We start from the raw sequence: 14,594 nt of genomic DNA on the forward strand, positions 1-14,594 counted from the left end.
CAATTCAAGTGTGTATCAAATAGAATAACAAGTGTGAATAAGGTACATACAGATGCTTGTCACTAGGCGTGGCATTAGGCATTAGTCCATTTTTCAACCCTTGTTACCTTTATCTATAAAGTTGCAATTTTGTATCCCAAGTGAAAAAAACATACTTTTTGTCAGAAAATGTATATTTTCTGCCTTAAAGTGGCAAAAGCGAAACTTCAAATAAAACTACATTCAAAATGAAAATACATATTATACAAATATGTTCATTTTGCTGTCAGAAAGTACCCTAATTTGTGAAAAATTTACCTTTATGAAGAGAGATTTTTATTTTTTTAATTATCCTTACCTATTTTAATTTTCTTTCTTTCTTTCTTTCTTTCTTTCTTTCTTTCTTTCTTTCTTTCTTTCTATTTTTTGTGTTTTATGTGACAGCACATTGAATTTTCCCTGTGTATGAAATGTGCTATATAACTAAAATTTGACTTGCCTTACCTTTTTACCATTATGTATATGTATATGTATGTATATATGTAGGTAGGTATCCATTTATGTACAGAGATTCATAGTTTGACGCAGCAACTATTTGGCTGTTTTGCTGAGACAAGGCAAACAAAGATGTGCAGAAACACCAATTTTATTGGAGCCTCTCATGCATCAGGGAAGAAAGTTGGACATTCATCAAAGTTTTCCAAATATGTGAACTGTCAACACATTCTTTAATAACTTCTTCACTCCATCAAGGTTTGATGACGCTGCTCCATGTGGCCTGTCCTAACTCCCCTTTTACAGTAACTCGGGTGAGTTATACAGTAAGTGGAGTGGCAGGAACAGTGTCAGTCATCAATTCCTTGTATGTCATTAAACCCTGTCCCATATTTCATACATGAGAAATGTCCACCCACGTCATCAATCAGTCATCATTACTGCAACTGCCTGGTCTGTCTGGTTGTGTGAGGCATGCTTCACATGCTTCACTTTCTCTCTCTCTCCCACCTTTTACTGCCTCTCTCTTTGTATTGGAAGAGGAGTCTAGTCCTGGCCTGGGGCGGCACATTTCATACATGAGAGAGGACAGATTAGTCAGCACATGTGTAACCTGTATGTGCTGGCTAACTTCTGACTGTGCAAGTACAAACGCAGACAGCTGAACTGTGGTTTGGTGTGGATGGTACTTCTCAGGAGTTACAGAAGCCTACATGAGAATAAGTTCTTTATATGCATATTTGTGTGTGTGTGCATGCATGTCATACAGATATAGATTCATTTTGTGAGAAAGAACAAACCAGCTCCAGCAGAAAATCATGTGAAAGTAATAGAGTTAGAGTGAGAGAAGATCTGCAGCAAACAGAAATAGAAATACATCTTGTTTGATTTGATGTAGAAGAACAAGGCTCTGAAGTCACTAGATGCAGCATCAGATGCACACGCAATGACACGATTCATGTTGTGAGAAAAGAAAGACCAGCTCCAGCAGAAATGTGAATAGTGTTCGGATTAGAATTTAAAAAATCTGTTTTGGCCCATGTGCAGCACATGGGCCAAAACGTGGAGTGTGTCACATCAAGTGACCATTTTCTGGCAATGCTCATGTTTCAGTAGCCGACACACGTTTTTATTATTAGGATTGCTATTATTAGTGCCAAGAACAACCTCTTTTTCCTGTCAAAAACTAAAGAATGCATTTCCTTCAAGGAAGCAGTCTCTTTAATTATCAACAAAGATGGCTTACGATCACAGTAAACACTAAGGAGTCATTATCTTATAAAAAGGTTATCACGTTAGTTCACAGTAATTGAAGTGTTATGTCAACATGAGAGCCACACCTGAGGAACTTGACACGTAGTGAAAGTCTGCTGGCATTAAAGTATAACTTATCCTAGAGGTTATCAGCTACGTTTAGATATTTACTCACCAAACCAGTTTACATTCATTTGCATAATTTATATACTGTGCAAAAAGATAAAAATGCACATACATACAATCATAGATACATAAATACACTTTTAAGCAACATGTGCATATGGACATCATCCACAGCTTTGTTTTGTCTTATATAGAAATAATTGTACAAACAAAGAAATCAGAGTTTTGCACAAAATATCGAGATGTCAAAGTTAAATGTTTCTGTTCTTGTGCGTCAGAGGTAAACTGCAGTATTCCTGTGAAATCTGTGAGGTCTATAAAGTGTGTGATGGACTCCTTACTGGGAATATATCCCACAACATTAATGACTACGCAATCAACTCAGACTTGCCCTGGACATTCCTAGCTGCTGCAATATTTACACACGTACACACACACGCACACACACACACACATACACATACAGGAGCTGATCAGGTCACAGCTGGAAGTGTGCCAACAGGCTCAAGCAATAGGTTTTCCCAGCATGTGTAATGTTTAATCTTTCTCCTCGGGCTTCCTTGTCTTTAAGTCCATAAAAACAGTGATGTGATTCTTTACAATTCAAGACGAGAACATTTCCTTTTGTGAGTGGCAATAAAAGCATCACTTTTATCTATCTAATGAGTTTAGTGACGCGTTTGTGTAGTTTGCTATTACTAAATCTTCAGTAATGTAACTTTGATATAATACCACAATGACGAGATATTGCAAAATGAAGTTTTCTGTCATTAAATGTGTGATTTTTACATCTTTCTACAAAGCCATTTTGACACAGATGTGGGTGTTGCGTTCAGATAACAGTGACCCACATGCTGTTATTATCAGATAGACGCAAGCAGAAGTAAATCACGCTTGATTCTTGGGAAATTGCTCAATAATTGCTTATCGCTGAAGAAAGCAGGGCGGTGCCGAAAATGTTCGGTTTGTCATGAAATTGAATCATACATTGAAGTATATTGTCTTTGTCTAGTGTAATCTCATTCCTTTGACTAGGCATTGTGTTTATTCATTAATCCTGGATGAAAGGGGCATGAAGTAATCTTTTGGCTTGAGCACAAGCTTTTTAGGCGTCGTAGCTGCTCACTTGTAGCACCGTTTTCCATCACTGAGCAGTTGAACACGCAAGTAGGTGTGTGTGTGTTTGTGTGTGTTTGTGTGTGTGTGTGTGTTGTTTATTGTTTATTGTTTATTAAATGGATCCCCATTAGCTGATGTCTTGGCGACCGCTAATCTTCCTGGCATCCACAAAAAGGACATAAGACATAATACATACAATACATAACATAAAACATACGGTTAAAATGGTACAATCAGATACTTAGGTGTATAGTATCAGTACAAACAATATACATCATATTTGGTCAAATACAATTGGTACCAGGCATATGGTCAGTGGCCCCAAGTGTGCCTTTAATAGTTTTTTGAATGACAATTATGTGTGTGTCTGTGTGTGTGTGGAGAGAGTACGGGCCAGAAAGTGAGTTTTTGAAAGCCAGGGATCTCAGCACCTGGCAAAGTAAACCATTCAGTCACTGGTATTCTTGTTGCTCAAGAATTCACACTACAACGATATCTTTAATAATTTCCTCAGCATGAATCATGAAGCATCATAATTGTCCCGCCCTTTTTTTCTTTAGGACTTGACTCGGACTTGTCTTGGTCTCAGCTACTACAGGATGTTTACTTTTTTCCGCCTATCTAAAAATATAAAAAAAATGGGTAATATTATTAATGTTTGGTTCATTTTTCCCCAGCACTAGACTATAGTTCAAGGGATTTCAACCACGTATGTCATTGTCCTCAAACCTATGCATCTCTCTATGCATTGATTAGTCAAAATCCAATGCATTCAGTTAGGTGTTGAAGGATTGAGAGCTGATGCAGATAGATCTACATCTCTGTTCATCCTTAAGAAACTGCATATGGAAAGACATTTACACTGTTTATGGCCTATTTTCGTCTCGAATAGGACTTGAAATGACTCGGACTCGACTACGGTGGACTTTCCAGTCCTGTGGTATCACAGTATCGCTATTATTGTCATTATTGTCAGCCTGACCCGCTCAGTGATCCAGATCTACTCTAATCCCACTGACAATCTTGCCAAATTATGGGTCACTGCCTTCGATTTGAGGTTTAGGTGTCTTGTGGTTTCTTCCACGTCTGTTCTACGATTGATTGTTGATCAGTTAGATCTATCTAGGAGAATTCTCTGTAAAGTCCTTTGAGACCTGCTTGTGATAAAGGGCTATATAATAAGTGAACTTATTATTAACTTGAACATTAACTTGTTTGAGTTCACTGGGTATTTGTGCTTCTTATACTTCACCAGGACTTGTGCAATTGATCCAGGGATTCAAAATGCTTGTTGTACTTCTTGATGAGCTGAAAGGAGTAATCAGAGTTTCTGTATAATTTCCGTATCTCTCCGTAATCATTCTTTGTTCCACCACTTGTTTCCTCTCTGCTTTTCTCTTTTCTCTCTCGCTTGTGTGAATTCATTAGCACGGTATCACAGACATCTGTTTGCTTGATGCATTCACATGCGGCTCACACATCTTCTGTGTGCGTGTGTGTGTGTGTGTGTCTGTGTGTGTGTGTGTGTGTGTGTGTGTGTGTGGGTGTGTAGGTGTGTCAAAGTGATAACAAAAGTGTCGCAGTGGCAAGCTGTTCACAGTTTGTAGGAATGCATTTCCTGTTGTTAGAAAGGATAAATAAACATCAGCAATGTGACAAAGCAGGCTAGACAAGAAGAGATTTTTTCCACAAAAGGAGTCATTTAAGGGATTTCAACCCTTGTATGCCATGGTCCTTAAACCTCTATGTATTGATTAGTCAAAATCCAATGCATTGGCTGGTTGGATGTTGAAGGGTTCGGTACAGAGCCACTGTACCAAATTGTTGCCTTTCAGGCCCCAAAAGGCTTTAAGGAAAAATATCAGAGACTCTTTTATGATTAATCTGAAGTTCAACATATTCCAGGAGTTATTTTGTGATCAAGTGTTTTAATCTACTTTTTTGGTGTATCCACTTTCCCTCAAACTGCCTTGTCTACTTCTACTTAAGTTAGTGATTTCCTACATTTCTACGAGAGTGAGAGCAAGAGAGCAGTTGTTCCAGTTGAGAAAAAGTAAGAGTCACGTCCCTTACTCAAAACACAACCTGTCTCTCTGCTGCATTGCATTCTGATCTCTCTCCTCTCCTGCTCCTGTGGGTGGAGAAACTGGTCTCTCTCCTCTTCTACGATGGATTTCTCCCTGTATGACTGTTGAACGTCTCTTGGTGCAAAATGGCGGCTCTAGAAAGAAGCCCTCGCTCTTTGATTCTGAGGGACTGACACCAAAACCTGACGTTTACTGCTGATGTTTTAGATCACTGAAACATTTTCTGCTATCAAACTCCATTAGTAGCCGCTGGAAATATCTCAACATGACGTCACATCTTCTGTGTCTGGCCAGTTACCCACAGAAATAAGAAATAAGTGGTGAAGTGTTTTAGCGCTGATTTTTTCCTTTAACATAAGATTGTATAACTCCATGAATGGAAATGACCCAAATCTCTTTAATGTATTTATAAACACAAGATATTTGGTGTAGTTGTGATACTCCCAACTACTGCGGGACAATTCTGCAGCTCGCTGCAGAATTGCCCCGCCCCTTTTTTCTTAGAACTTTAATTTGATTGGTTGAAATTGGTTTTATTGTTGTCTCTGCATCCAAAAAAATCACTCTGAGGTCGAACCGAAAACATACAATAGTTATTGTTTCAGATGTTTGAAACTTCCTCTCTACTTGTCATAATCATAAAATCAATAATGGTTAGTATCGTGGGTTTTTAAGGGATCTATTCTATTGATTCATGGAGACAATAGTAGCCTAATCAAAGGGTTTTTTTTATGTCTTTTGTGCATGGTTTACAGGGTTATTAATGACTTATTAATGTAAAGTTCCTGTCTCCCTGAATTTTTCATTATATTCACAAATAAGTAGTCAAAAATTAAGGGGGTGTTTAAGGGGGTTTTGATGGAGTCTCTTCCATTAATAACTCCCTTAACTAATTTTAAAGGGATTTTGCCTGAATTAAGGAGTGAATTAATGTAAATTGGTGTAAATGTACGGTTATTTTAAGGGATTAGTGGTTTGAGTTTATGCCCATCATTTGCAAGTTTCTCAGGGTAGAGGGCCAGATGGGAGCAGCAGCAAGGAGGTGAAAGAGATCAATAATAAAGGACTTGAGTCCTTGAGTACTTGATGTCTTGGACTTGTTTAGGACTTGACTCGGACTTGTCTTGGTCTCAGCTACTACAGGATGTTGACTTTTTTCCGCCTATCTAAAAATGTAAAAAAAATGAGTAATATTATTAATGTTTGGTTCATTTTTCCCCAGCGCCTGACTATAATTCAAGGGATTTCAACCACATATGTCATTGTCCTCAAACCTATGCATCTCTCTATGCATTGATTAGTCAAAATCCAATGCATTGGCTGGTTAGGTGTTGAAGAGTTGAGAGCTGATGCAGATAGATCTTCATCTCTGCTCATCCTTAAGAAACTGCATATGGAAAGACATTTACACTGTTTATGGCCTATTTTCGTCTCGAATAGGACTTGAATTGACTTGGACTCGACTACGGTGGACTTATTTCCAGTCCTGTGGTATCACAGTATCGCTATTATTGTCATTATTGCCAGCCTGACCCGCTCAGTGATCCAGATCTACTCTAATCCCACTGACAATCTTGTCAAATTACGGGTCACTGCCTTCGATTTGAGGTTTAGGTGTCTTGTGGTTTCTTCCACTTCTGTTCTACAACTGATTGTTGATCAGTTAGATCTATCTAGGTGGATTCTCTGTAAAGTCCTTTGAGACCTGGTTAGGGTTAGGCTTAAACTTGAACATTAACTTGTTTGAGTTCAGTGGGTATTTGTGCTTCTTATACTTCACCAGGACTTGTGCAATTGATCCAGGGATTCAAAATGCTTGTTGTACTTCTTGATGAGCTGAAAGGAGTAATCAGAGTTTCTGTATAATTTCCGTATCTCTCTGTAATCATTCTTTGTTCCACCACTTGTTTCCTCTCTGCTTTTCTCTTTTCTCTCTCGTGTGTGTAAATTCATTAGCACGGTATCACAGACATCTGTTTGCTTGATGCATTCACATGCGGCTCACACATCTTCTGTGTGTGTGTGTGTGTGTGTGTGTGTGTGTGTGTGTGTGTGTGTGGGTGTGTGGGTGTGTCAAAGTGATAACAAAAGTGTCGCAGTGGCAAGCTGTTCACAGTTTGTAGGAATGCATTTCCTGTTGTTAAAAAGGATAAATAAACATCAGCAATGGGATACAATGTGATAAAGTAGGCTAGACAAGAAGAGATTTTTTCCACAAAAGGAGTTATTTAAGGGATTTCAACCCTTGTATGCCATGGTCCTTAAACCTCCATGCATTGATTAGTCAAAATCCAATGCATTGGCTGGTTGGATGTTGAAGGGTTCAGTACAGAGCCACTGTACCAAATTGTTGCCTTTCAGGCCCCAAAAGGCTTTAAGGAAAAATATCAGAGACTCTTTTATGATTAATCTGAAGTTCAACATATTCCAGGAGTTATTTTGTGATCAAGTGTTTTAATCTACTTTTTTGGTGTATCCACTTTCCCTCAAACTGCCTTGTCTACTTCTAATAACCCCCAGAGAACGGGCCTGAACTTGTTTCATTCAGCTGTGGGCTATACATGCAGGTGGAGAGAGTAAGGATGAGAGCAAGAGAGCAGTTTTTCCAGTTGAGAAAAAGTAAGAGTCACGTCCCTTACTCAAAACACAACCTGTCTCTCTGCTGCATTGCATTCTGATCTCTCTCCTCTCCTGCTCCTGTGGGTGGAGAAACTGGTCTCTCTCCTCTTCTACGATGGATTTCTCCCTGTATGACTGTTGAACGTCTCTTGGTGCAAAATGGCGGCTCTAGAAAGAAGCCCTCGCTCTTTGATTCTGAGGGACTGACACCAAAACCTGACGTTTACTGCTGATGTTTTAGATCACTGAAACATTTTCTCATATCAAACTCCATTAGTAGCCGCTGGAAATATCTCAACATGACGTCACATCTTCTGCGTCCGGCCAGTTACCCACAGAAATAAGAAATAAGTGTTAAAGTGTTTTAGCGCTGATTTTTTCCTTTAACATAAGATTGTATAACTCCATGAATGGAAATGACCCAAATCTCTTTAATGTATTTATAAACACAAGATATTTGGTGTAGTTGTGATACTCCCAACTACTTCTGGCCCACATATAGTAGATGAAAATGGGTGAGAAATTAAGGGAACCCAACTTTAAACCCACTTATCTCTCACACTCCATCATACACTCATGAACTTGGTACCGATGGCTCAGGAAAGACAGTGCTGTTACTTCTGGTGCAATTTTGATTTTATTGAGCATGTAAAGTTACTCATCGTGAAGCTGGATTGTGAACTCTTCAGGGTTAACATTTATTGCACTTTACAAGAATAAGATTCTTACAATTTGCTACATAACACCCAATACCCAATACAGGTATAATAGTCCATTAATAGTCACTATACTCACAGTCACAGCTAAAGTCATTATACTGTCAAACAGTAACACTTGAATCAGAAACAAAGGTTGTAGTTAGAAAATGTTATTTACATTTGTTAGCTGGGAAATTACACTAGCAGCATTTAGAAAGTAACACAGTATGAAATAGCAAAGACAAAATAATTACACAAATACATACAGTTAACTGATATAATATCATCTTTTTGATCTTTCAAATAATACACAACTCGCCTGCAACTTGATTCCTTCACATGTGAAAAAGTGCAATACAGCAGAAAGAGGGATACATTCAGTAAAGTAAGTTCAGTGGTATTAATAATTTAAATATTAGACTGAAAATAACAAAAAGCCTACCACAGACTATAATACACAGACTAAACACTAAGTCCAATAAAGTATCCAAACTAAACAAAAGGCAGCTCAGTTGACTTGTAACCCTCTTCAGATCTCCCAGTCCTCCCTAGCGGCTGTGGATTGGCTGAGGCTGTGGCAGAAGGCGGGCCCTGGAGGCCAGCGCCGCCTTGCGGGTCATGGTGGTGCAGCGGGTCAGGATCTCCTGGGCCTTGGGTCTGGGCGGCACGCTGGGGGCCACCGAGGCCCTCTCGCTGCCTTTGTACCTGACTGAGCTGGAGCTACCAGAGCCGGAGCTGGAGCTGGGCTGGTTGGAGAGGCTGAGATCAGGACTGCTGCGCCCGCTGCCGCTGATACTAGACTGGGGTGAGGCTGCGGGACGTCCCGGGCGGCTCCGGAGCTGCTCTTGTTCTTTGCAGCTCGAGGACGATTCGCTGCCCGAGGAGAAGCCGGAGAGCTCGGACTCGCTGCTCATGTCGCTCACGCTGCTCTTGCGGCTGTCTGAGACGGAGACGTCCCTCTGCCTCGGGGCGGGGAGAGCCGCGTGGGACCAGGCCTCAGACAGGGCGTCCAGGGAGCGGGCCTTGTGGAGTCGCAGCGGCATGTTTGTCTCACCTCTGGACCGGACTGGGGAATCCTGCTGTGGACTGTTTTCTTCATTAATACTGGCTGGATAGGAACTTCTAGTTTGCGGTTCCCTCAGTGACAGATCGAAGGAGCTGCCGTGTGTTGAGCTGTTGGTTGCCAGGTTCAGGGTGGAGCAGTGCAGCTTTCTCTGCAGGCTGTACAGGCCGGCGCGTGGGTTGTTGTACGGTTGCAGGTACATAGAGGGGACATAACCCGCTTTGCCGTTGTATCTGAAAAAAGAATTCCAAGGAAAAGAGGTTATTTCACCCTGTTAAACATAATCTATCAGTGTAGGTATGGCCTTAGGTATATTTTGAGATTGACTTGAGATTGGCAAAGTCACTCTTGTGGTTGTGTGCAGTCAGTTCATGTGTTCAATCCCCACTGGGGCCACCTGTCCTAAAAATGCATGCACTCATGGTACTGTAAGGTGCATCAAATGGTTTATATTACGCTATTTTATTGCTTCCGCATTCCTGGTACTTTTGCTCATCGCTCATTATTAACATTATCAGTGAATCATGTTCTTTCATTACTGTGTCTCCATCCTACTACTATTTTTAGTGAATGTGTGGTTGTGTTGCATACCGATGTGTCTGTTCTACATATTCTATTTCCTCTGAAACACCAACAGTCTAACTTGGTGTCAAACCAATTATGTCTCCCACTCTGTCTCACATTATCAATTACAAGTGCTATCAATAGCTTTTTGTACACTTTGTATTTACATTGTTTTATGACACCCTTGTAAGTGCATGAGCGTATGTATTGGGGGCATTTTCATGAAATTTTTGACATTTTATAAAATGTCAAATAAATTAATTTTGCCATAAAACTACATTTCTAAATTTGCCATCTTTTTCCGCTACACCCATCTCACTCATACAGACAGACGAGACGGTAAGTTTGGATCCTTGTTTGTGTAGAGAGACAATAAAGAGGCATTGATGAAAGCCTGAAAACTATTTTTTTTTTGAGTGGCGAGCAACTTTTTGAATGCTTTTCTTATTCTCTACTCTTTTGTTTGCGGTGCCGACAGACAGGATAGTTGGGATACCTGATCAGCCACCAGCCGTTGTCTGACTTCCTCAGCACCTCCACCACAGACCCGATAGCCACAGACACCTCGTCATCCTTCTTCGTCAAGTAGCTCCTCACAGCACAGTACAGGGCACCTGGAGGTCAGAACCAAGAGAGAGAGGGGCTCAGACAACAAAACACAGATTCTGTGAAGCTTTCCTGAGACATACGGTAACATTTTTGAAGGCAAAATAGACAAATGATCTTTATAAAAACTAATGTTGCTCAGCGCTTTGACAGAAGGGAATATTTTCCACTGGTTAAAGACTGCGCCCTTGTGTTGGCTGCTTGTAACAGCTTGGCTCCACAGTAGTATGAAAGCTATGTGTGTTTGGAATGTGCGGACAGAGTTAGCCACCATGACATAAATAAACAATGTCAAGCCTGTAACAAAACTAGGGCATAAAAAAAACACGGTTGTATAATTTTGCTTGTTATGTAAGCACGGCCCCGTCTGGGTACTGTGTGTGTCTTGGCTTGATCATTTAGGGTTAACTGTGATCGTACCTCCCAGAATGAAGCCATTATCATCCCCCTCCTCCTCTTCTTCACACATCTCCAGGTAGGGAGCGGGGAACCAAGCCAGACGCTTATCCTCGTTCTCCACCAGCCACCAACCTGGAAAGAAAATAAAACTTTCAACACACCAGAAACAGGTAAAAAAAGTAGGAGAGAGAAGCGAAATCCCAGACCAGCTGAGAAAATCTGGAAGGGGAAAGTGAATAAAAAATACTTTCCCACCACTAAGAAGCACTTGAGCGAGGCACTTAACCCCAATTGCTTGAATAGTGCTTCTGCATGGCCAGCAGTAACAGACTATGGTTGTACTGGGCAGCTCCCAGGTGTGGATAATTTGCTGCTTGACCATTAATAAGATAAGATTAAACTTTATTGATTCCCGTGGGGAAATGAGGCTGATACAGCAGCCAAGGTAATAGGAGGATAGGTAATAGTGAAAAAGATATAAGCACACAGACACAATGTAAAATAGTAAACAAATAATAATAAAACAATAAAACCCATATAACCAATAAAATAGAATATAACAATTGTGGTGGATTATTTACATGTATGGATTTAAATATGGATTAATAGATAGGAAATATGTGCAAAATATAAGAGAATATAAGTAGATGTATACGTAAGTAATGCTTGATATTGTAAACTACATGAGAGTTCACTGAAAGATCAGGGTCTTGAATGATTTTTTTCTCATTAAAAAACTGCCAGGTTTTTTTTGCATGAAAGCCTGAGCTCTGACCTGCAGGGTCTTTGATGAGGACGTCCAGCTTCTCGTCCAGGCTGACTTTAAACGGCCGGTTCTTGGTGTCCTTGGTCTCGTGAGACGCCACGCAGCGGTACGTCTGGGTCACGAACGGGTGTGTGACGCTGCCTGCGTGCTGCCGGGTGGCGTCCCCCCCTCCTCCACCCTGCCCTTCAGGCACGTCGTCTGACAGCAGGATCATGACGCTGCGGAGAGAAGAGATACGTCCCAAATGGTCAATTAAAGGGGCATTAAGTAATCTATGCCTTCTAACGGCCTCTCTGGCCTCTCTGATCTCATAAAAAGTCGTTTACACACAAGTTCCTAAACAAACTAAACATCTAACTAGCCGTCTGACCCGTGACAGATGATGGAAAACATGGTCCTTGGATTGTCCAAGCGGCCTACCTGTTCTTGGTGAAGTCTGGCTGCAGGTCCTGGTCTTTGGGCATGAAGAACTGCGTGACCTCTGAACTCTGGGTCACGGTGAGGTCGCACCTCAGCAGCTTGGAGCAGTAGTCATCCAGGAACCTCATCCTGCGGACCGACTTGCTGGATCCTTTCTGCTTCATGGCCTTCCCTGAGCAGAGAAGAGGACACAATTGTAAGAAGATAAATAATAATACCACTGTTACTAGTAGTAATAATAACATCACAACTATCACTACTACTGCTACTACTACTAAGAAGAAGGAAGAAAAAGAAGAACTATGTTTGTATGGCACTTTTCTAAATGAAGTTTAAAAGCAAAGTAAGTACATTTGAATTGCATAGCACCTCTCTAGACATACAGTCACATAGTGCTTCACATTTTAAAACAAGCAAACAAACAAAGATAAATACATGACACAAAACACACATTATGTAAGACACAGCACAACACACAACGTCAGATTAAGAGAATGCCTGACAGAAATTTCTTAAAACCAGAGACTGAGTTGGCGAATATTTAAGGAAGGCTGTTGAGAGTTTTGGGGTGAAGGCATGATGGAGGTTAGACTCCAGAACAGCCAAAAACCCCTGCTGACCTGAGCGACTTCCTCTCTGAGGATGCAACAACTCAGTGATATAAGTCGGAGCCTGACCCTAACCCCTGACCCTGTGCATGTAGGTGATGAGGAGAATTTTGAAACCAATCATCTTGACTGGCAGCCAATGAAGGGAGGCCAGTAGCCTACTTTGATTTGTGGGACAGACCTCTGACTAGTTTTTGGCAAAAGCCTTGCAGCCGCGTTTTTGCACCAAGGAACCAGACATGATAGAAATAAAAGCATGAATGATCCTATGAATGATCCAAATCATGAAAAGACGTAATTAATTTGATTTTGGCAATGTTTCTTAATTGGAAGAAGCGAGACTGATTCAGCTTCTTAACATGTTTAGCAAAATGAATGTCTAGGTCAAAAACAACACCTAGATTTTTGGAGGAAGGCTTGAACCCGTCCGAATCTGCATCTCAAAGGATAAACAAGATCATCAGGCATGCAGGTATGTAGAGAAACAAGTGAGATAGCACAGTCATTTTTTATCCTGGTGGAGTGGAAGAACTCTCCATTGAAATTACTACTTCTGAATTGTTACAGTAGGGTTGGCAGCTCCTCTGGCCATCAGATGCTTAGGCAAACACTGCAGGGTTTCAGTTTTTAAACGGGGCTATTAGAATAAACACTGGAATAAAAAACAAAGACATAAACTTACCTCTAAATTTTGGGATGACTCTATCCCTTCTCCGAAGAGGGTTTGCAAGGGGGAACCTCTTTTTCAGCTGCCTCTGTTTGAAAAAAAACAAAAACATTTTTGATATATCCTTATTAAAGACTAACACAAGGCTTGAGACATCCACTGGCAACCACAAGACCCAATTTAACCACTGAGATTAAAGATTCATCTGATCTAACAATGTGAACAGTACTGTGATGAGGAAGGTTTTTTCTTTTTTACTTACATGAAATTTCTTAAAGTCCTGGAACGACCTGTAGACAATCACTTCACTCTCATCAGACCATAAAACAGATATCATGAACACCTGTGGGGATGAAAAACAATTCAGATAAGAAAGAAAACCCACACTTCCATACATATTAATATGAAAAAGAAACTCAACAATTAGGTTAAGTTAAAATGAGAAAACTTCTAACTCACCTTGAGTTTGGGTGCGTCTCTGTGCATAACTCCAATAATGCGCGCGCTGATTGCGCACCGCTGCTCACCAACCATCGCTGCGCTGCTTTGTGTCTCAGCTGACTCAGTGAAAATCTCCTGTGTGTTTACTCTCCTCCTGCTCTGCCAAGGTTGCACTGCTGGGTCAGGGAGAGAGCTGCAGTAGATATACGTTCAACGGAGAGGCGGAGTCGGCTGTGGCGACAGACAAACACGCGGAGGAACGGAGAGGGGGATGCGAACATCAAAACACGTGGGCGTACCCACCAGTGGTGCTTAAAGTGGGGGGCGGGGACCTCCAGGCAAGGCAAGGCAAGTCAAGGCAGCTTTATTTGTATAGCACATTTCATACACTGAGGCAATTCAAAGTGTCAAATTGTTTTTGATTATTTGTTTGTTTTTTTGTTTCTTGTTGTTTCTAATATATATATAATTTTATTTTCTCGGTGAGGTACTTTTTATATGCCCACTTGGGTTTCACATGCCCTTTTTTTCTTTGTTTTGTTTTGTCTTTATTGTTCTTTTTTTATGGTGTGAATAGATAAAACCTAAAAATCTAAAACCTAAATGAGGAATAGTTTAATTTCACTAGGCTATGATTTACTAAAAAAAAAAAAGACCCAGTTAGAGAATGCATAAGAATGGCT

The 14,594-nt window shown here is 40.6% G+C and overlaps 1 protein-coding gene across 1 annotated transcript; it reads right to left on the reverse strand.

The window, feature by feature from the left end:
- Positions 1 to 8,380: 8,380 nt before the first annotated feature.
- noxo1b (NADPH oxidase organizer 1b) lies at positions 8,381 to 14,004 on the reverse strand. The gene is made up of 8 exons (XM_071530979.1): positions 13,930 to 14,004; positions 13,733 to 13,813; positions 13,486 to 13,558; positions 12,196 to 12,367; positions 11,785 to 11,993; positions 11,031 to 11,141; positions 10,501 to 10,618; positions 8,381 to 9,673 (listed from the first exon to the last, which is right to left on the reverse strand). The coding sequence occupies exons 1-8, from the start codon at positions 14,002 to 14,004 to the stop codon at positions 8,926 to 8,928; spliced, it is 1,587 nt and encodes a 528-aa protein (XP_071387080.1). The 3' UTR covers positions 8,381 to 8,925.
- Positions 14,005 to 14,594: the final 590 nt, after the last annotated feature.

This window comes from Centroberyx affinis, unplaced genomic scaffold, assembly GCF_046629955.1.
Source record: "Centroberyx affinis isolate AG114_WGS23_722 - 3 ecotype Tasmania unplaced genomic scaffold, CSIRO-AGI_Caff_v1 ptg002014l_1, whole genome shotgun sequence".
Taxonomy (NCBI): Eukaryota; Metazoa; Chordata; class Actinopteri; order Beryciformes; family Berycidae; genus Centroberyx; species Centroberyx affinis.